This window comes from Xenopus laevis, chromosome 2S (genome assembly GCF_017654675.1).
Source record: "Xenopus laevis strain J_2021 chromosome 2S, Xenopus_laevis_v10.1, whole genome shotgun sequence".
In the NCBI taxonomy this organism is placed as follows: domain Eukaryota; kingdom Metazoa; phylum Chordata; class Amphibia; order Anura; family Pipidae; genus Xenopus; species Xenopus laevis.
In genome coordinates, this window is record NC_054374.1 from 102,933,934 (window position 1) to 102,957,262 (window position 23,329).

Here is a 23,329-nt window from a genome sequence, read left to right on the forward strand (position 1 = left end):
TTAAATCTGTATTTTTTGCATGCAAATGATATCTTCATATTTCAAATAAATTGTAGTTCTTTTCATCGTAATTAAAAACTTTATTTTTTATAAGTATATTTTTTTGGAATAATACCTATAATATTTATAGAAAGGGTTAATGTTAAAAATATACATTGAAAAAGCATTTGTTTCCACACTTGTAGAAAAAAAAAAAGAATATCATTGCACAGGGGTGCTAAACAAAGAAATATAAAGTATCATTCAGTTGCCATTACGCACAAGTACTGTGACCTGTTATTTAGGTTTTTTACACGGATTGTTTTTTAGCACAAATAGATCAGTGTAAAAAATAAATCTAGAAAAGGGATGGAATGGCATCAGCAGAAGTTGCAGAACAACAAATGCAAGAACCTCCTTGGTCGCAGTTATGTTTATACACACTCCTTGCTATTCCTTCTTCTTGCAAAATTAAATGGAGTGATGTCTGATGCACATCAATGGCAGGTGACTGTGCTATCAGCAGTGAAATGGTTAACTCGTAGCAATATGCCTCATATTAGGAAAAAATCATACAAAAAAAGTAAACATATGCACTGAAATGTCCTTTCCCTTTTGTTTATAATGGTTGCAAATCTTCCCGTTCCTGCAGCTGAAAGCAGTTCACTGCATTTCTCTTTGGTTCCACGCAGTAGTAGTGGAAAGGTTCAGAAGGTCCAGCCTAACAAAAGGTAATTAGACACTGAAGTGGTTACAGTGAGACAAGTGTTGATTGTGGTGCTGTCTTAATGCTTCAGGTTTGGCAAAACTGTATCCCAATATATCCTCTTTGAGCATTGGTACTTCAAATAAAAGTACTTTTATAGGAAAACAGGGAACTGGAATACAAATGACACTCATTGAAGCACTGTAGCTATTTCTTCTATGTAGTATCTTCCACTTACATGAACCTGGAAGGCAGAAAAACAGAGTTGATAGTCTGTTAATTACTACAGCAGGCAATCTTCAGGCTATAAAAAGGAAACAGATTTGTTTTATAGCAAGGTGTAAAGGTGGCCATACATGGGCAGATTGGGCAGATTTAGGCTGTCGGTTCAACCCCTTCAGACCAAGTCAGCAGCTTATCTGCCCATGAACAGGCACTCCCCAACTTCCTCCCTCTTGAAAATTTTAAGCTTCATCATATTGAAACAAGAAGCTTTATAAATACAATCAATTACATATTCTGCATCATTTCTGAAATAATCAAGTTTATGTTCACTATCCTCCTCTCAGAATCTTTTTCTCTTTATTCTCTCTTCATGCAGCATTTGGGTGTCAGATGAATGATCCAATATATCTTATAGGGGGGCTTCCTTTCCTAGCAGATGAATTAGAGCTCACTCAAATAACTGATTTCAGTACAAACAAAATCTAACAAAATAACTGACTTTTGCACAAATCCTGCATGTAGAGAGACGTGATGTCTGGTGATTTTAATAGAGTGAGCTCTAATACATCTTCTAGGCAAAAGGAGCCCCCCGTCATTGAATATCTGACACCCAACTCCTGCATGAAGAGAGAATGAAGAGAAACAGATGCTGAGAGAGGGATAGTGAAGAGAAACTTGATTAATTCAGACACGGTACAGAATTTTGAATTGATTGTATTTAGAAAACGTATGCTGAAAATTTAATTTTCATTTTCCCAATTGTTTCCATTTAAAAAAATATGCCGGGACATGAACCAGCACTACTGTGTTGGCTCGAGGGCCAAACCATTGGATCAGCCCGACATGGCTCAGCACATAGGTTGAAATATCGATTGGACAAAGATCTGCTCAATGCTGACCTCACCAAACTAGCTTCTAAAAATCCATATTGAGGGGTTTCCAAAATGCAAATTGAATCTAAAGCTGCTGAACACAGGCAGTACTGTATTTATGGGGGGAGGCTGCAGCTTTGTGTGTTCTGGAAAGAATCTCTGAGACCTGAGGAAATGAATTTATTTAGGAAGGCAGGATGTAAAGAGCACAATGCAAACAGCTTTCCTAGTGGCATTTTTGTTAGCTGCAATTGAAAGTCACACTCTGATCAATTATGTTTTGTCTCACACCTTCAAGTCTCATAACCAAATTAACAACTCAACAATAAACCATAAAATAAATAATGTATTTCATGAATATAATATACATAGTGTTACATATATATTAAGATGCCTTTTATATTATAAAGCCTACATCATAATTAACATTTACATCTGTAATCTCCAGGTCACTTTTACTTGTAAAGTATATAAAATAGTTTTTGAATGGCTAAGCAACTGGGAGGGGGGAGCAAACAGTGCTGTTATAGGTATTTTTGATAATCTGTGAGCCGATGATCAAAGAAAGAAGCACTTACGTTTTACGATCCTTTTTCAAACTAGTATTGGCGACATTTCCAAAGGCCTGGGCTTGCAGTAAATCTGCAGCTGCCTTTCTCTTGCTTAAAGTGTTCATCTCTTCTTGAAGTTCTTTTCTCTTTTCATCTAAACCTTCTCTTTCTTCCTGATGGAGCTTCTTCAGTTGTTCAAATCTGTTCTGCAGCTAAAATACATGGTACCATGCAAGTTTAATAGAATTCAACATTATATAAGTATACCTTCTTTTAGATCCAATTCTTGTTAGAAGCTTCACCATAATAAACAGATTCTGCATGGTTGATAATTAGTAACCATATATTATAACACTACAGTGTGCTCTATATCATAAGGTCAAATGGTCTACGGATGACTCCAAATCTGTGCTACTTTCCTTTCTTATTTTAAAATCTTTCTTTTAGAACTGATTAATAAGCACAAAGTACTTCTCTGAGCTGCCATTAATAACATAATGTTAGTCCTGTACTGTATAACCCGTATTCTGCAACACTGCCTTAAAGGGGTTGTTCACCTTTGAGATATATTTTAGTATGATGCAGAGAGACAATTTGCAATTGGTTTTCATTTTTTTTATATGGTTTTTAAGTTATTTTGCTTTTTATTCAGCAGCTCTCCAGTTTGCAATCTGGTTGCTAGGGCCCAAATACCATACCCTAGCGACCCTGCATTGATGTGAATGAGAGACTAGGATATGTATAGGAAAGGGCATTAATATAAAAATGAGTAATAAAAAGTAGCAATAACAATACAGTAGCCTTATTTTTATATGAGTGACCCCCTTTTGTAAGCTGGAAAGAAGGTGAAGGAGAAGAAAACAAGTAGCTGAGAACTGGCCATTCTATAACATACTAAAAGTTAATTTAAATGTGAACCGCCCCTTTAACACTACCTCAAATCAATCTGTGTAGGTTTTATGTCTCTAAAACTGTATTCATGAAGTCAGAGCACAATATCAGCCCCAGCAAAGACTATGACTCAAACAAGGTGCTTGGGACAGGCAGGAGTCTACTCAGAGGTGGGGGTTGTATGAAATAAAAGGTCAGTATTACTTCAACTAACTACTAAATGGGTGAATGCCATGCTGTTCTATGCACCACTGCAAGTCTAGGAAAATGCAGGATAACTAGTATGAATAAACAATACCTCTCTTTCTGCCTCTTTCAGTACAGTCTCTTTCTCCCTCACTCGCTGCACAAATGTCTGTCTCATGTCCTCTTCCTTTCTTTTAAGGTCTTCAAAGAACTCTTGTCTTTTAGCTTCATAGGTCTCCTGCAAACTGAAGGAATACAGAAATTATCATTTGTTGGACTTTCTATATCTTTACAGCCAAAAAGAAATGCTATTATAGCTTATTGGGTCCTGAATGTCTAGAGAGCCCCACATGTACGAGTACAGTATTAGTGTGTGTACCAGAATGACAGGTCTAACTGCTAGCAAATTTGGCTTTTGATTGCCGAGATTTTTTTTCCTGCCAAGAACTTGCAATTTTATATATAAATAAATAAATAAATAAAATGTTTGGAAAACAAACTTGCATTGCTAAATAGGATATGGCATGTCATGAGATGTGTTTCACTGACCGGATGCTTACATTATATGGACTGCTAAAGGAATGCCGGTAGCTGTAGTCATACATTATATGTTGTGGTAAATTGAGCTAGTGCAGTTATTAATGTCAGCTATTTGTTATATTAAGCAAGTTTTCCACTATCATGTCACTTTTCAGAGGTCAAACAGCTTAGTGAAGTATAAGAATCTCACACATGCTACAAAGACCTTGAGGAAACCACTAAAACTGTTTGCATTCAGTAAAAACAATGTGTTTTAAGATCATAAATAATAAAAAAAGTAACATTGTATATATGAAATATGAATTAAAGACATTTACATTTATGAAACTGTGATAAGATACTTGTTCACACAAAGCCCTATTATTAAAGTAACAGTTCAGTGTAAAAATAAAAACTTGGTCAATAGATAGTCTGTGCAAATAAAAAATGTTTCTAATATAGTTAGTTAGCCAAAAATGTAATGTATAAAGGCTGGAGTGACTGGATGTCTAACATAACAGAACACTACTTCCTGCTTTTCAGCTCTCTAACTCTGCGTTAGTCAACGACTTTAAGGAGGGCCACATGGGACATAACTGTTCAGTGAGTTTGCTATTGATCCTCAGCATTCAGATTTGATTCAAAAGCAACAGTGAGGGGCACATTTACTATGGGTCAAATATCGAGGGTTAATTAACCCTCGATATTCGACCGCCGAAGTAAAATCCTTCGACTTCGAATATTGAAGTAGAAGGATTTACCACTATTCGTTCGTTCGAACGATCGTAGGAAAAATCGTTTGATCGAACGATTAAATCCTTCGAATCGAATGATTCGAAGGATTTTAATCCATCGATCAAACGAGTTTCCTTCGATCAGAAATTTGACCTTCCCCATAGGCTAACATTGATGCTCGGTAGGTTTTAGGTGGCAAAGTAGTTGGTCGAAGTTTTTTTTAAAGAGACAGTACTTCTACTATCGAATGGTCGAATAGTCAAAAATTTTTAGTTCGAATCATTCGATTCAAAGTCGTAGTCGAAGGTCGAAGTAGGCAATTCGATGGTTGAAGTAGCCAAAAAAAACATTTGAAATTCAAACTATTTTTTATTCTATTCCTTCACTCGAGTTAAGTAAATGTGCCCCGTAGCCTTTTCTGATGAGGAGCGTAAGCAGAGTTTCGGCAAGTTATTTCTTAATAAAGGCTTTGCGATTTGAAAGTTTGATTTGTCTTGGTGTTTTTTTTTTCAATGTATACTAACAAATTTTTTAAAAAAACCATTTTGATGTTACTGGTCCTTTAATGAAACTCATCTTGAAACACTCAATGCGTTCTTAACCCAAACACACACGAAACAAAAGGAAAAGCAGCAGTGAATTTGTCTAGGTACTGCAGGGTGCCTTGACTTTGCAACAGAGTTTGGCACAAAAATAATGCTGTGTAGAGCAACATTTTTTGGCAACACTGTTAAATCAGAAGATTATATCTTAAACAGGATATAACTTTAATAAATTCTCCCAGTGGTTTCAAGAGGCTTAATAACTGCAATGGAAAGAGTTTAGATTATATTACATGTAAGTCTTAAACTATTTCCTTAAGCACACACTGTACAATCTAAATAGGAATAGTTACCATCAAATGAACCACATACAAAACAAAGGACTGCCTGTGACTTTGTTTTGTGTGTATATACATATATAAAACTATATATAATGGTAATTTATTGAACTGATGTTTCTGTCTCAGCAGAGATCTCTCTCTTTCTATTGTATACATATTTATTTGCATTAGTAGCATGCGCCTGCAAGTACTAACACACCCTTCATCTAGCAAAGTGAAAACGTTACATACTTAAAGAGAAACAGCACCACACCTTTAAAGATGAACTGACAATATATTAAATGCACTAAACTGTAATGGCTGTATAAAGGGCATCTATTGCTATTACAACAAAAAATGCATCTAATATTTTTTCCCTGCTGACAAAACTCAGTTATGCTGGTGAGTTGTTAATTTCTCAATCACCAATCAGCCAATTACATCAGGGGGACCCTAACAGAAATGAAGGGGCAAAATAGCAGCAAAAAATTGCCTTTCTTAGTAAGTGTGATCTTACTAAGAAAACAAATGGATGTCCTACATGTGGTACACTTAAACGGCCTATAGTTGTATAGAGTTAATGGCAGGAGAAATAAAGAAAGTTAGCTAGCATAGCATATTAAAGGGGTTGTTCATCTTCAAACACTTATTTCAGTTCAGTTGGTTTCAGATAGTTCACCAGAAATAGACATATTTCACTTTCTATTTTCTGTACTGTTTTCTGTACTTTTTTCTAATATTGAAGAGCAAAGTTTAATTTTTCACCTTCTAAAGCAGCTCTGTTCTAAATTGATACATTTAATTGATACATTTGTTATTTCTAGCCCTGCTGAGCAGAATCCCGGAGTTGCATTAAAGGCAGCTGTTAGAATTGATACAATAGTTACTAATATTCCAAAGATACTGCTGAGAAATGTATCAACTAAATGTAGCAAATTGTAACAGTTCAGAATTCTCCTGGATCACTGAGCTGCCAGACTGAAACACTAGAAACAGGAACATTAAAACTTTAAAAACTTGAATTTTGGGAAACTGGTAAAAAATAAAAGATGGAAAGCAATTGAAAAAAGTATTTGTTTATGGTGAACAATCTGAAAGCAACTGAACTGAAAACTAAACACTTGAAAAAGGGCCTTTGCTGCCCGAAACATGTAATGTGGATGCACAATAAACACTAATTAGCAGGTATTCTGCCTTTTGCTTCTTGATTCACATATTCTATATTTGAATCAATTTTGTGGTTGCCAGTGACGGAGCACCAACGTGAATCAAGGATATACAACTACGCTTGGCTTGTTGTGTGTGCTTCTAAATGTGAACTGAAAAAAGGGTACTGACACCAGAAATTTAACCTTTTTTTATTTACATCTACCATGAACTTTGCATGCATTTGCATGCTTCTTATAATTTTGCCATAAAGTATTTGCCTTACCTATCTGACTTCATGTGATCACCTTTGAGGGGGCTGCCATATTTGTGCAGCAGGAGTCCGTTAGCATTGGAAACTTTAACTGACAGGCTGAGATGGGACAGTCAGGTTGACAAAACAGTCAGGTTTAGGTATTTCAACTAACAATTACTTACAAAAACAAACCTCTCAGCAAAAAATCAGCGTGACCTATAGGCAACTTTTATATGTACATTTATATTTTAAAATGTAGTTTTATTAGTGTCAGTATCACTTTAAGTAATGAATGTACCAAATGTCTCCCAGCAGTAGAAACCTGCCTGCATACCTTACTGGCTTATCTCCGGGTCCCATATCTAGGAATCCCATTTCTTCCAATTTGCAGCGCCTATACAGCTCATAATGCCGTGAATGGGTCTGTTCCCTGAGATCCTCCATGTTGGTACTAATCAGCATCTCCCGTAACTTCACAAAGTCACAATGGTTCTCATTTTCCACTGGTTACAAGAAAAAATTATCAAAGGATGATTAAAACAGAAAAAAATACTTATATTTTATAATAAAAAGTTTTTTTTTGCTATAAACTATACACAACATGTTTGTTTACATTTTGAGCCCTATATTGGTAAAGAATCTACCAATGGGGCTCACTAAAAAGATGCATTCTTTTGTCCATACGTCATAGCAAAAAAGCTCAGAATTTTTCATGTTGCCTGGGGATTGTACTATGTTATACTTTTTCTGTGTTCAGCAGCAACGTCATCTCCCTGGATAGAGACCCACAAGTCAGACTAAAATTAATTAATGTTTGCATTGCTGTGTGCATATATGCATAAAATCACTTCAGTCCAAACATATCTAAAAATGATTATTGATCATTAAAAAACACAACTCTAAAACACCTTGAAGACAATACAATATGCAGCATGAATATGAACATCCTACTATTTTACAGCAAGTTAACCAGAACACCTTGTTCGGGCATGTGATAACTGCCAGCCTTCAGGGACCACAATGACAGCCTGTGCTGCAGTTTGCAGTTCAAGAGGATAGCACCATAAAATAATGAAACCTAATTTTTTGCCTGCCTAAAGCTGTCAGTTACAAATCGCTCCTGAGGCAAAGACCTAAAGTATACATAAAAATGTATTTTGTAGTTCAGCAAATAATGCAGCTCCTACTCTATTTCCAATGTACCCAATGTTAAAAGGCTGGTCAAGTTAGCATGTTTTGTAGGTATTCAGTGTTAAAACTTTAGCCTGAAAGACCATCAGTTAAACTTATGGCTGGAAATTAATTTTAATTTATCCAGCAGAACCGGGTTACACCGTCTACCTTTACAAATTCAAAAATCTATAACCAGACCACATCATCCATTTACTACTGCACTACTTTTCTCTCGTGCCCTTTCTCTATTTTCATGCCCTTTATCCTGCCTCTGTTTCCCATATTGTTATTTGTTATATACATTTTTTGTTTCTGTCTCTTTCTCTAGAATGTCTGAGTTTTCTTGTTTTCCTCTGTTCCAACTTTTTCCAGTCTCTCTCTTTTTCTCTCAATTTCAGCATCTTTCTATTGCAATACTTGACTTTAAAGGAGAAACAAACCCTTGCTACTAAAATCCCATACCCTACAAAAACCTCCCTCCCTGCTCCCCCCCCCCAGCCTAGGTGGTACCTTTCCTAAAACCCCGCTAACTCTTTACTTACCCCTCAGTGCAGATTCTATCCAGCAGAGTTCACGGGTGCCATCTTCAGCCACTTCAGTAATCTTGGCACTTACTTCCCGAAGAATACCGAAAAGAAGAAGATGGCTGCCGTGAACTCCGATGCCCTGAATCTGAATCAAACAGTTATACGAATTCCTAAGACTACAAGTTTGCAAAGCAAAACTAATGCTCAGTGCCAAATGACCACAATGGACTAAAATGAATATATGGGATCATTATGGAAAATGCTTTTTAGGGTATCCAGGTCAGATGCAGTCAGATCCAGGTCAGATGCAGTCTAGCCCCCTGGCAAATGAAATATAAGGCCACCAGCATCCATCACTAAAAGTTGTAATCTGATGAAAATGTGGGGTCTGCTGTGAAGGAGTTCTTGTGAAAAATAACATTGCTGTTGAAGTACAATACATGGTCATTCATCAAGAATTGTTTTTGCAATAAAGTACAGGTATTTGAATTATTATTACAAAACCAAGCCCGTGTGACAAGCACTTTCCATTCCTCCCATAATTTCACCAAAAGCTGGCCACCCAGAGAGTTTGATGCCATTTGGTTATGGCACTATTTAACTGTAAAATGCTATGGGCATGTTTAGCTAAAACCACTGTAGCATATTAAGTAGAGGTATACCCCTTTAAATTACACCATCAAAGAATGTTATAAACACAGTTAATATTTCTAGCAGTTTTTAAAAGCAGAGAACTATACAATCATTAAACAGGTAGATGAGTTGCAAAATGGTCTGTAACAAACACTGAATATCTTATTTTTAATAGTTTCTAAAGAAAAAAAATGACTTTTTACCTTGTACGATTCCCCAAGGATACTGCCGAGCTTTCACCATTTTGTTTCCTATCTTGACTTCCTCCATACTTCCTACCACAGCAAATGGAAGCTGTGCCTTAAACAGACAATATATTTAATTAATTTCCTAAAGCCTAGATAAGTATTTTTGCAACACACTGTTTCTTCACTGTAGAGCTAGTTGATTTTTGTTTTGTCTAGACTAGAAATACATGTGTTTAGGAATGGCATCTTTAGTATGCAAAAATTTGTTTTGTGTTAATAACTTTAGTTACAATTGCTTTAGAAAGGTTAGTAGCATAAGGGAAATTATTTTTAACACAGAAATAGCTTATGTTCTAGTTAAGAGTTAATGTCTGGGTTTCTAAAAGCAGTCACTCAAACTCTTTTAAAGGGAACAAGAAAATAACCAGCATCAAAAAAGCTAAGACCAAGTCTGGGGAGTTTTAGGTAACTCCATATGATAGACTTTGTATGAGGTAGCTTGTTCCAATGTCAGTATCCACTTAAAATCCTAGTGATTGTATTGTCCATATTGCTCTCTAATGATCTTATTTGTGGCAGATCACACTAAGTACAGTATATATTCCAAGTACGGTAATGAAAGTGGAATGTTCTGTACAAACTATCGCCCCATACTTCCCATTTGTGGGGTGAAATTAACCTCTAAATATACAGAGTAATCCCATTTCACATACATGTCAGTATCATTATTCTGTCATACATACATAATACATTTATAACTGATGTCCTTTTAACTAAAAGTATTTAGTGAAAAAATATAATGCTGCAAATTAGCAACATAGACGTCAAATGCAATCCAAACTTACATTCATAGAGGAGTTAATTTTGTTAATGGTTTCATCATCTGTAGGAAACTGATATATCTGAACACCATTGCTGATAAGTTCAGTCATAAGTTTACTTTTGAATTTGTGCAATTCTGATTTAGAAATCACATCGGCTTTAGCAATGACAGGAATTATGTTCACCTATAAAATAATAATAAATAAATAATTACAGTGCTACGCAATATGTTGGCGCTATATAAATACATGTTAATAATAATAATAATAATAATAAATAATAATAAAAAAAAACACATTTAGCAATGCCTGGGTATATAATACACAGCTCTGACATACTAATATAATAATTATGAATGATAATCAGTTTGATTCCTAATATTCTATATCCAAGATCAAGTGTGGCAGAATAATCTTTTAGCCTGTGTGCAAAAAATACAACGCATTTCAAAATCCTATGTCTACTGAACGCACTGATACTGACACTGCATACTTCAGATTTCAATGTATATTGGTTTAGCAAGTATGTTGCAAATAAAGGCCAATAATGAAAAAAGAATCCCCCATTGATTAACCCTTTCCTCCTTTATTCTAGCCAGCTCATTGAATCCATTCAGTATACACTGCCAGCTCAGCATTGCTTTTACATTTATATTCCATTGTCAAGGCACAGACAGAGCTATAGCGTTTTAAAACTGTGTTGCCATAGCTACAAGTCCCTTTTTCACAATGTGAACTGTATTGTTTAGTGGCTTTTAGTTTATGAAAAATTGCTTAAAGCCACAGAATGCCAAAGGAGTGTGTCATACACTACACAGAATTATTTACATTTGAAGAGAGGAAGGCAGATATAAGCAAGGATAAAATGATTGTGTGAAAAGTTAACATTTTTGTTACTGAAAAGAATTTAATTTGTAAAGACATTTTACTTAGCCTTGGAGTGTACATTTTTTACTTTTACCTACTTGGAGTGAACCCACAGTAGTAGGAAGAAAAAAAGAATTAAGTCAGATAATATTTAAATAGGGTGAACACATTTGTAATTAAAACATGATATTTATGCCATGACACTCAAAGATTTCCAGTATTTTGGCACCCACATTGCAGTCCATATTTTCTAGCCATCAATTCCTAGCTTTAGGTGTTTGCAGTAGAGGTAAATGGCTTTTTAGCAAGTTAGGGAATACAAAGTTACGAAAGATCTTTCAGAGAACAAGTTCATCCAGGGATTGCCATCTTAGAGTCAGGAAGGATTTTTTTCCCTCTCTGAGGCAAATTGGAGAGGATTCAAAGGGTTTTTGATTTTGCCTTCCTCTGGATCAACTAGCAGCTAGACAGATTATATATAAACTTAAAAGGTTGAACTTGATAGACATGTATCTTTTTTCGACCTAACTTACTATGTTACTATGAATGGGTGATTCGAATAGAGTTGTTTTGGTGTCACCTATTGAACTACTAAAAGTCACGGGCCCCCAAAATCTGCCCCTGTGCCATTGTGCTTAATGGTATTTATCTTTAGCGAAATTTACTGCATTCCCTTCAGGGTATCAACACATTGGCCTACTCTAAACAATACAAATTAGAGAATTTTGCAAGACAGGAAAGAAATTATATCATACCTTGCTATCAAGCTTTTTCATAGTTATTAAATCAAGGGACTTTAGGGAATGGCCGGTAGGTGCAATGAAGTAAAGGCATGCATGAATACGAGTATCGTGATATGCATATAGCATACGTTTAATCTTTAACTCTTCTTGCAGATACACTTCAAACTGTTTGTCAATGTAGTCCACAATAGGCATGTAGCTGAAAAATATTGCATGGAAAATTTTTTAAAGAAACAGTCTTGGATGAAAAGAATTTAATAGCTATCACATCTTTTAACAATATGGATTCTGAACTGTTGGACTGCAAGTTTTAAGCAACAGAGACCTACTTCCTCTTTTCTCAACACAAAATCTTTTTTTTGTATAATGAAAAAAAGTTATTCTAAGCAACTTTTGTTAATGGGGTTCTTTATTGTATGCACTAATGGTTCTAATTCCTAAAACAATATAGCAAAAGCCTAAAGGCTTAAATTAACAGACCTTAAGGAAAATGGACTACCACTACAATGTTTCAACCAGTGAACAGAATATGACTCAATTGCATTTACAGTTGTAAATAAAATCATTGAACATTTTAATTAATTATACAGGAAAGTTATGTAGTATAGTGTATATAGAAATCACACCCTCACTCCTTAATTTATTTTTTTATGTTGCCTAAAGCTGGCCATAGACACAAAGATCCGATCGTACGAATCAACGTACAATCGGACTTTCCCATCTCCCGACCCTCCACTAACCATTCAGATCAAAGTCTTACCATTCCGATCAAATAAAGTAGTTAAAGAACAGATCAGCCGATGTTCTGCCCCTGACAGCAATCGTACGATAGTTATGTCTGACAAAGCTAGTGACAGTCTCCCACTGAAAATCGTACGATGGGCAATACATGCAGAGATATTATCGGCAGGTGACAGAAATTTTCTAACTTGTCCGATCGACCAAACGACCGATCTCCGCCGGACGAAAAATGTCGGGACTCTCCACACATGGTCCGAAAATCATACGAATCCACGATTCGTATGATCGGATCGCTGCGTCTATGGCCAGCTTTAGTTTCCTGGACATCATGTTACATTAATTAAAAAGATAAACAGAAACTGCACTCAAATATAATATTCTGGAATTTTGCCTTTCATTTCAATACAGTGAAAATCAGTGTTTTTAGTGGGAACAGAACGTTACTATGTCAGGAATCCTGACAGAGGGATGGGTTGCATTCCCCAAAATGCATCAACATTGAATAAGGACACATTTATGCATTACACGAACCTGTCTTCTTTGTTTATTTGATCTCCAAATCCAACTGTATTTACAATAGTCAATTTCAAATTAACTTTGCTTTCCTTGAGGTCATAGGTTTGTGCTTTTAGCTTTACGGATGACTCAAAATGACTGGTTTCCTGTTCTTCAAAGTTAGTGTTGAATAATGTGTTAATTAATGTTGATTTTCCAATGCCAGTTTCTCCTAAAAAAAAAAACCAAAAATGATCATAGAAAAGCCTATTTACAGCCATAATTTCTGACCAGACACATTAGAACACAGTTACTGAAATGTGAATGTTCTCCTTGTCTGAAGATACTTCAAAAGTTTGACCTTCACTTTCTCTGCAATAGACCAATAAATGATAACTGCTTAATGACTGTACTATATAGCCCCCGCCCCAAATTAAGCAATTTACTGGATGAAAGGGGGGGGGGCTTTTAAACCTAAAATGTTACAATTAATTTTGCAGGGAACAGAATATTTAAACTCTTCTTTAAAGCAACAGTTCAGTGTGAAAATAAAACTGGGTAAATAGCAAAATAAAAAAAGGTTTCTGATAGTTAGTTAGCCAAAAATGTAATCTATAAAGGCTGGAGTGACTGGATGACTAACATAACAGAAAAGAATACGACTTCCTGCTTTTCAGCTCTCTGAAAAGTCTGAGTTAGTCAGTGACTATAAGGGGGGCCACATTGTAAATAATTGTTCAGTGAGTTTGCGATTGATCCTTAGCATTCCGCTCAGATTCAAAAGCAAACAGTTATGACCCATGTGGCCCCCCTCAAGTCACTGATTGGTTACTGCCTGGTAACCAATAAGTGTAAACCAAGAGAGCTGAAAAGCAGGAAGTAGTGTTCTGGCTATTATGTTAGACATCCAGTCACTCCAGCCTTTATATATTACATTTTTGGCTAACTAACTATATCAGAAACATTTTTTATTTTGCACAGCCTATCTATTTACTCAGTTTTTATTTTTATAGTTAACAATTCCTTTAAATGCAAAAAAATCACCTCTACATACCAATGCAAAGTATGTTGAAACAAAATCCTTGGCGAATTGATTTTTCTACTAACTGGTCAGGTAAACTGTCAAATCCAACATGTCCAGATAACGGCATGGTTCTAGAAGTTTCATTGTTCTAGAAGATGACAAAATCAAAACAGGAAAAGGATGAAAGTGTTTATAATACAGTAGAACCCCAATTTTAGGTTTTTCGGGGGACCAGAAAAAAATGATGCAAAATCAGGGAAAATGTAAAATCAGGCAAATGCATTATGCGTTATATATAGGCGGGACTGCAAAAAACAGTGTGAAATGAAGAAAAACATAAAATCAGGGTATGTGAAATTAAAGGGATACTGTCATGGGAAAAACATTTTTTTCAAAATGAATCCGTTAATAGTGCTACTCCAGCAGAATTCTACACTGAAATCCATTTCTCAAAAGAGCAAACAGATTTTTTTATATTCAATTTTGAAATCTGACATGGGGCTAGACATATTGTCAATTTCCCAGCTGCCCAAAGTCATGTGACTTGTGCTCTGATAAACTTCAATCGCTCTTTACTGCTGTACTGCAAGTTGGAGTGATATCACCCCCTCCCTTTTCCCCCACAGCAGCCAAACAAAAGAACAATTTGAAGGTAACTAGATAACAGCTCCCTAACACAAGATAACAGCTGCCTGGTAGATCTTAGAACAGCACTCAATAGTAAAAACCCATGTCTCACTGAGACACATTCAGTTACATTGAGAAGGAAAAACAGCAGCCTGCCAGAAAGCATTTCTCTCCTAAAGTGCAGGCACAAGTCACATGACCAGGGGCAGCTGGGAAATTGACAAAATGTCTAGCCCCATGTCAGATTTCAAAATTGAATATAAAAAAATCTGTTTGCTCTTTTGAGAAATGGATTTCAGTGCAGAAATTTTTTTTTCCCCATGACAGTATCCCTTTAAAGTTTCACAGTTTTGAAAATATATAAGAAAGGGTAATTAGGAAAATAATATATTCCTGGAAGGTTGAATCATCGGACTGCATATAACAGGTCTGTTATTAGCAATGTTTGGGACCTGGGACCTGAGGTTTGCATAATGAGTTTTCTTCATAAATGGGATCACCCTTTCTTAAAAAATCTTGAAACTTTAAATAAACTGAAAGTGATTATTTTGGCACCAATGTAGAATTATAAGTTGCTCTCAAGTACAATGTACTGTTCTATTATCACAGAGAAAATTATTAAAGGAATTTAGAATTATTTACTTATAATGAACTGTATAGGTCATGGACTTACTATGATTCAAAGCTTTCTAGACATCACATACTTACGGTAGTGAAAGGTGACCAGATTTTAGTCATTCAAGTGATTTTTAATCCCCAAAAGTGGACCATCAGGACAATTATTGCACCTCAGTGGGCAGTTTCAGCAGATAATGAGCAACACTTTTTCAAGAGAAATGCAAAGATGAAAGAATATAGATGAACTTACTTTGTGAGCATCTTGAAAGTCTGAAGTGCTGTTCTGGGGAGATCTCATTCCAAGATTAGATTGGTACACCTTGGCAAAAAAAATATTCCAATAAATAAATCTTGAAACAATGCAACAAAAGTATGTTCTCTTCCTGGTCTGTTTTCTTCTTCTTGTTTCAGAGTCAGAGCCAGGAGTGTGGAAAATGTAAACAGACAGATACGTGATACGTGATAAGTGCAGAGTTAAGAGAAACTTATCTATAAACGCATATAAAACGGTTTAAGTTTTTGGTGCTACTGTTCCTTTAAGATTGGAGCCAATGCAGGTGTAGAAAGAAGAGTCAGGTACACATGAGTGGGGGTGGGAAGTGGGGAACAGGAAGGATTAGGAGATAATCACATCGGTCACATTTTACATTAGCGATATTTTGTCTAGTGGGATTTATGCAAAGAATGTGCTAGAGTTAATGTAGAGAAGCTGCTCAGCTCATAACACTCTCAGCCTTAAGTTATCAGAACTGAACTGCTGACAATGATCTAAAGCAGGCTTAATTCCCTTTCAAAGAGCTATAACTCATCTCCCATGAATTCCGCAAATCTTATTGTGCCAAAGTTATCACAGCTCCTATGTTTATGCGATGAATTCATCTTGTGATAGCCCAATTAGGTCATCTGCAAATTGAGCTATAATTATTGATACTGCAAAAGACATTTAATTAACATTCAAATTTAAAATATATAAAATATATTGAAAAAGTCAAAAAAATGTAACCAAAAAAAAAGTACAGCCCTATATGGCCACATTCTCTTGTTTTGCCAGGTCACCAGAAAAGCAGATCTGGGCCCAATCTGGACTCCCACACGCTGGTTTAAATTGGGCTGATTGTAATGTTGGCCCTAAAGCCAACATTTGGATCAAACAATGCGGCCTAAAAAGACCTGTCCGATAAAGACAACATCAATGAGCTGCTGTCTGATGGGATTTTCATCATCTGCTCTATTGTGTGAGGCAGAATCATCAATGCACCCAATACTAAGTCCAATAAGATCACAGAAGTGCAGTAAGTAAATGACTCCTCAAGTCTCCCGAAAAATATGCAGCAATCATGTAATTCCAATTAATAGTTTATCTAACACTTTTTGTAATGCCAGATTCTGCCTGTGTTTAAGCAGGTGATTGATTGCAGCAACTTAGCGGCCGTAGGTTAGTGCACAAGTCGCTGTGACATTTGTGTTATGCCGATCAGTCACCACAATTCATGTCAAAAGTCACAGTGACTTGTCGCAACGAATCGATACGCATATCTTCACACTTATAGGGACATTCCTGCTAAAAAACTGGCTGGAGTGCGACCAGATACATATGGCACAGTGCTGTTATGTGTTTCTTAAAGGAACAGTAACCAAATAGGGAATGTGACAATATAATGTACTGTTGCCCTCCATTTGTAAAAGTGGTGTGCTTGCTAAAGAAGCTGCTGTATAGCCATGGGGGCAGCTGCTCAAGCACAGGATACACAGTAGATAACAGATAAGTTCTAAAGACTCCCATTGTATACTACAGAACTTATCTGGGGCAGCCATTCAAAGCTTTGAATGGCTACAAAGCAGTTTGCTTATACAAACTATAGTAGAGTTTCTGAAGCAAACACAACAGTTTTACTAGTGCAGCATACCACTGCATTATATTTAAATTACTTTAAAACACTTTTTTGGTGTTACTGTTCCTTTAATGGTTACTATGATATCCTACAGTGTTTGCATTGCTCATGTTTTTAGATGTTTTGGTTAGAAAAAAAAACAATAATGAATTTGTTACTGTTACATTTACAGTTACTACAGTGTGTTTAATAGACAAAATGTAATCCCCATGCATCACACTCACAGTGCATTATTTTAACAGGAAAACAAAGAAGCTTCACCCAGATGTTAAAGAACAGAAGGAAAAAACAATTTCGGCATTTGAATGAACGACAGCAGAATTCTAAGGCATTTTGCAGTAAATCTTTTTGCAGTTAATGAATTATTTTTTGTTCTACAGCTACGTCTTGGAACAGGTTATCTGGTCACTAGGTATTAATGCAACATGCAAACTGTATCATATAAATGAGTACAGTTATGTGAAATAGTCACCTTTGTAGCAGGGCTGAATTTATACCTAGCACTTGACTATACATTAGTCCCCCGTATGGGCAGGACAGGAAGATCACATGAACCACTTAATTGTTAGCCTGTGTATGTATAATAAATTCAGTAACTGAACTAGTGCTTTAGATGCACGTTTTCTCTTCTTTGGAAGCCCATGCGCAGAAAAATTGTCTTTGATGTGTTCTCCAGTGGGTGCAGGTCTGCCACTGTGCAAAATAAACTATACTACACTATACTACACTACTACTACAGTGCATACCTCCCAACTGTCCCTTTTTCAGAGGGACAGTCCCTCTTTTGACAGCTCAACCTGCAGTCCCTCATTTGTACTGGAAAGTCCCTATTTTCTCTGTACTGAACAGCCAGAAAAATAAAGTTTCTCACTTAATTGGCTTTTGAGAGCACAGAACAGCTAACAGGTGCAAATAAAATACTTTGTAATAATTTTGAGACACAAAAAACAGTATAGATAAGGAGAAATATTTTCAAACCCTGATAACCTGCCAAATTTTGTAAAATGAACATGGTAATTAGGGGGTGTGGCCACAGAAAGGGGCGTGATCAAAAAATCGCTGTTCTGTGGAAAAGAGCTACACTTAGTTTAGCATAGGTGTATATATATATATTTATATATACACATATATATCTATCAGTGTATAGGTAGTCTTAGTCTGTTTATATACTTATGTACTGGGGTTTATTTGGAGGGGCTTAATTAATGGATAACTATCTTTTTTCAGCACAAATTAAAGTAAGTTTATAACTGTAACAGGTCACATTGTTATGTCACTCAGCAGAGTGCGCCTGTGAATGGCACACATGGAAAGAATTATTGCACAAAGAAATTCCACATATAAGGAGGGGCTCTGAGACTCCAGTTCTCTAGCAATATAAGATCTCTGTGCTTTCAGCCAGCTTGAGGCACTGTGATGGTTTACACTACAACAAAGATTTACTATATAAAAGTACTAATAAATGTAATAGAAGAGATACTTTTGGTACACCTTTAATGGCTAACCAAAAATAAAAACTATGCAAGTAGTGTAATGGCAAATGTCAGTAAAAAAAACAAACGCTAACTGGCACCACAGCTGGACACACATGGGGAAGAACAAGTTTTCAGCTGAGAATAGCCTGCATATACAAGCATTGATGTTTTCTAGCAATACCTGCTATGGGCAAAAAATGATAATTTGGGGTGCTTTTGAAGTCACGTGACACTCAGTGTTCTCTGAGAAAAATAAATGTCCGAGGGGGGAAGAAAAGGAGGTGGACAAGGAATAAAAAAAACCCTAAAAAATTGCCTCCTCACAGCACCATAGAACTGGTTTTATAGCCAGTAAGACATTATGGTTATGCAAATATGCAGTGTGGTCTTACCAGCTTTGGCTACATTGATTTTATTGAAAAGAGTGAGGTGCGACAAGGAGAAGAACCAGGTGGTCGCAAAAAAGTGCCGGTCGATAGTAGTAAGTAAGTAAGTAAGTGTGCTCGTGCTGAAAAACGGTGTGTATGGATGTGTACTATCCCTTTAAGAACAGTTTAGACACTGAGTGGGCAGGGGGCACAGTCAGAGAGAGATTTCCAGGCTGTTAATGCTAATATATGATATTAGGTATGCTTCTGACAGTTGACAAAACCTTTACAGCGCTAAAGAAGCTTGTGTGGTTTACCCTACAGCAGTGATCGCCAACCAGTAGCTTATCTGCAACATGTTGCTCTCCAACCCCTTGGATGTTGCTCCCAGTGGCCTCAAAGCAGGAGCTTATTTTTGAATTCCAGGCTAGAGGCAAGTTTTGGTTGCATAAAAACCAGGTGTACTGCCAAATATAGCCTCCTGTAGTCTGCCAGTTCTCATAGGGGGCTACCAATAGTAAATCACAGACCTTATTTTACACCATCCAGGAACATTTGTCATGCTTGTGTTGCTCCCCAACTCCTTTTACTTCTGAATGTTGCTCAAGGGTTCAAAATTTTGGGGATCTCTGCCCTACAGAAAACTATTTTTGGAAGTATGCAAAATCTGGTTGTGTAGTATAGAAAACCTAAGCCCTTAAAGGAGAACTAAACCCTAAAGTTAAAAAACCCCTACCCCCTACTCTATATAGACCCCCCTGCCTCCTCCCTCCAGGCCTATCTGCTACCCCGGGCAAATGTCCCTAACTCTTTACTCACCCCTCCGTGCAGATTCTGTCCAGCAGAGTTCACGGGCGTCATCTTCAGCCGCTTCCTAATCTTCTGAATGTGACCGGCGCTTCAGCAATTTTCAGCACATGCGCAGTTGTCGCAAACAGAAAAGTGCTCCAACTGCGCATGCACCGCTACGCCAATCTCATTTCAAAGATAAGAAGATGACTGCCGTGAACTCCGCTGGACAGAATCTGCATGAAGGGGTAAGTAAAGAGTTAGGGACATTTGCCTGGGGTAGCAGCTAGGCTGGGGGGGAGGAGGGAGGGGGTCTATGTAGGGTAGTCGGGTAGGGTTTTTTTAACTTTAGGGGTTGAATTCTTCTTTAAAGGGATACTGTCATGGGAAAAAAACATTTTTTTCAAAACGCATCAGTTCTGCTCCATCCATTTCTCAAAAGAGCAAACTGATTTTTTTATATTTAATTTTGAAATCTGACATAGGGTTACACATAGTGTCACTCTTTACTGCTGTACTGCAAGTTGGAGTGATATCTCCCCCCCCCCCAGCAGCCTAACAACAGAGCAATGGGAAGGTAACCAGATAGCATCTCCCTAACACAAGATAACAGCTGCCTGGTAGCTGATAACATTTTATATTGTAGAGTGAATTATTTGCAGTGTAAACTGTGTAATTTAGAAATAAAAACCACATCATAAAAATCATGACAGAATCCCTTTAATCCTAAAAAGGCACCACTAAAAACTTAAGGAATAGTATGGTTGGTCAATGCTCTCTGCTAAGACAACCACCAGAAACGTATTAACACTGGGAAAGCAGCCCATACCATTCAAGATCCTGGAAGGTTGCTTTACAATCACATATACAATCACAACTAGTTTTACGACAATGTCAGAAGTAAGGGTCAGCAAAGCTTCAATTAATAAAGTCAACTATCCCTTTGATCTGCTTACTAATCTACCACCTAAGGGTAGGGACACACTGGGCGATTTGGGGAGATTTAGTCGCCTGGCGACTAATCGCCGCGACTTTCCACGACCAATCTTCCCCGAATGCCTCCCCTCACTCTGCGCCTGGATAAAATGAAAAATCGCCTGCGCTAATCACACGCGTCGATTTGTTTTCCGAAGTCGCCCGAAGTTTCCTCGTGAGGCAACTTCGGGCGATTTCGGAAAACGAATCGCCGTGTGTGATTAGCGCCGGCGACTTTTCATTTTATCCAGGCGCAGAGTGAGGGGAGGCATTCGGGGAGAAAAGTCGCTGCGATTAGTCGCCAGGCGACTAAATCTCCCCAAATCGCCCAGTGTGTCCCTACCCTAAATGTTTGCCAAGAGGCACATTTTTATAAAGGGGCTTTCTATTAGCCAGAATATCTGATCATTCTGGAAATGTTGGCAGCTTGCTATATTTTGGTATGGATTCTCTGGCTTCAAGTATCCCCCAGAACTGGCTGCTCATGTTTGCGTAGCCTCCATGCCAAGTTTAACCAAGCTGGAGTAGTGTATATACAACTCATTCATCACTAAATCTGCATTGCATCCATTGATAGATGGCTTTTCTTTTGGTGATGTATAGGTACTTTTAGAGAGAAACTGGTAAATACTGATGGGGATTTGGGGACAGCCGATACATGCAGATACCTTTAGATTAGCTTTTAGTATTAAGTATAGAGTGATATTCTGAGACAATTAGCAGCAGATTTTCATTTTTTATTATGAGTTTTTTTAGTTATTTGGCCGGTTATAAAGCAGCTCTCCAGTTTGCATTTTCAGCAATCTGGTTGCTAGGGTCCAAACTACCCTAGCAACCATTCATTGATTTAAATGAGAAACTGGAACATGAATAGAATATGGCGTGAATAGAAAGATGAGTAGTAAAAAGTAGCAATAACAAAACATTGGCAGTCTTGTTTTTTTTTGTTTTACATGGCGTCAGTTACCCCCCATTTGAAAGCTGGACAGAGGCAAAAGAGCAAGGCAAATAACTTCCTAGGAATTGGACAGTCTATAACATACTTCATGTTACCTCTAAAGTGAGCCACCCCTTTAACAACAAACTTTAAAAATAAAAATACCCAAACCAAATACAAAATACTATGATTACAAGTCAGTTACTCATAGCAATGTTTGGACAACCCATCCCCCCAAACAAACAGTGCAAGCCTAAACAACAAACAGCAACAACTTATCCCCCCTTTACTATATGTCTCCGCCCCCAGCTGGCAGAATATTTAGTAGTGTACAAAACAGCTCCTCTCAGTGACATGGAACACAATGAATGGGAAAGGAAAGGCCTCTGACATCCAGTGGCACAGAGGGGCCAGTGTCTGGGCAGGAGCAGGGGGGGGGGTGTATATTTGCAGCTGCTGCCATGGGTGTGTCGTGTCCCCGCTGCTGCTGCATGTGTGCTTCAGTAGTGTTGCCTGCTATAATGATATATATTATAATATAATAATATGATACAGTAAGCAAGCGAGGCTGCCGAATGTGCCCATATGCTTCTAGTTGTAGTTTTACAGTAAAGTTCGTTTGAAATGAGAGATTCATTTGGAGGCAGACTATATATGTCACCACAATATCTATCTGACAGTTTTGATTTATGGCTCTCCCCCTACAGGAAAAGCCCTTAGCGCGCAATGTAACGCCGCACTCAGTCCAATAAGGATGACTGTTCAAGTGGAGTCTTGTTTTGTATTACACATGTACGCCCCAGGATATGCAGAGAATATGCCTCACACCGGGACCCCAATACAGTCGCCTTCCCAAACCCTGTCTCCCATTATTAGGCTGTAACTTCCACTGTCATTGCCCCGAGCCACTGTGGCTGCATTTCCTTCCCAGGCTCCCTCCGTGCCCCACCATTCCCCGAGTGCCTACAATTGTCCCACTTCTAACCCGCCTCCTACATGTTCACACACACACTCCGAGAGAAAGGGATTTCAAGCAAATAAACACAAACGTGCCGTACCATATGCCGGGAGAGGTCAAGCGAAGCTTCCATAACTTTTTCAGTCAAAAGTCACAAGCCAAGGAGCAACAGCCCGCCCTCCGGACACAGCCCAATAACACTGCCCCGCCCACGGGCCAAGAACACGCCCCCTCCAAATGACACGGATAGGGAACAAGGCGGCGCCCTTGATAGGGGACATGGGCATTTACCATTGCCACTGGGCGGTACTTGGCAGCGGCCCCTAATTCACTGAAGAAGTTTGAATTGTGACTGGGCTGAACCATTTTGTAGCCCAGAGAGCATTTTAAATGCTAGTGTAGATTAGTTTTATTCTTCTCTGTTTTAGTAGCAAAAACGGTTATTTTTAGTGTTAATACACAAACTTCTGTGCGGTTGTGGGTCCATGTGTGTTATGGGGCGGTGCTGCGCTGAAATTGCAGAAGGGAACGTGGCACGAGAACATGACAA

At 37.5% G+C, this 23,329-nt stretch overlaps 1 protein-coding gene across 1 annotated transcript; it reads right to left on the reverse strand.

Moving 5' to 3' along the window:
- Nucleotides 1–210: 210 nt before the first annotated feature.
- Nucleotides 211–23,035, reverse strand: septin10.S (septin 10 S homeolog). Its single transcript, XM_018249791.2, has 11 exons — nt 22,880–23,035; nt 15,636–15,704; nt 14,171–14,288; nt 13,153–13,348; nt 11,893–12,079; nt 10,295–10,456; nt 9,465–9,561; nt 7,263–7,431; nt 3,523–3,655; nt 2,361–2,545; nt 211–929 (listed from the first exon to the last, which is right to left on the reverse strand). Exons 1-11 carry the CDS (start codon nt 22,910–22,912, stop codon nt 920–922), a joined length of 1,359 nt encoding a protein of 452 aa, XP_018105280.1. The 5' UTR covers nt 22,913–23,035; the 3' UTR covers nt 211–919.
- Nucleotides 23,036–23,329: the final 294 nt, after the last annotated feature.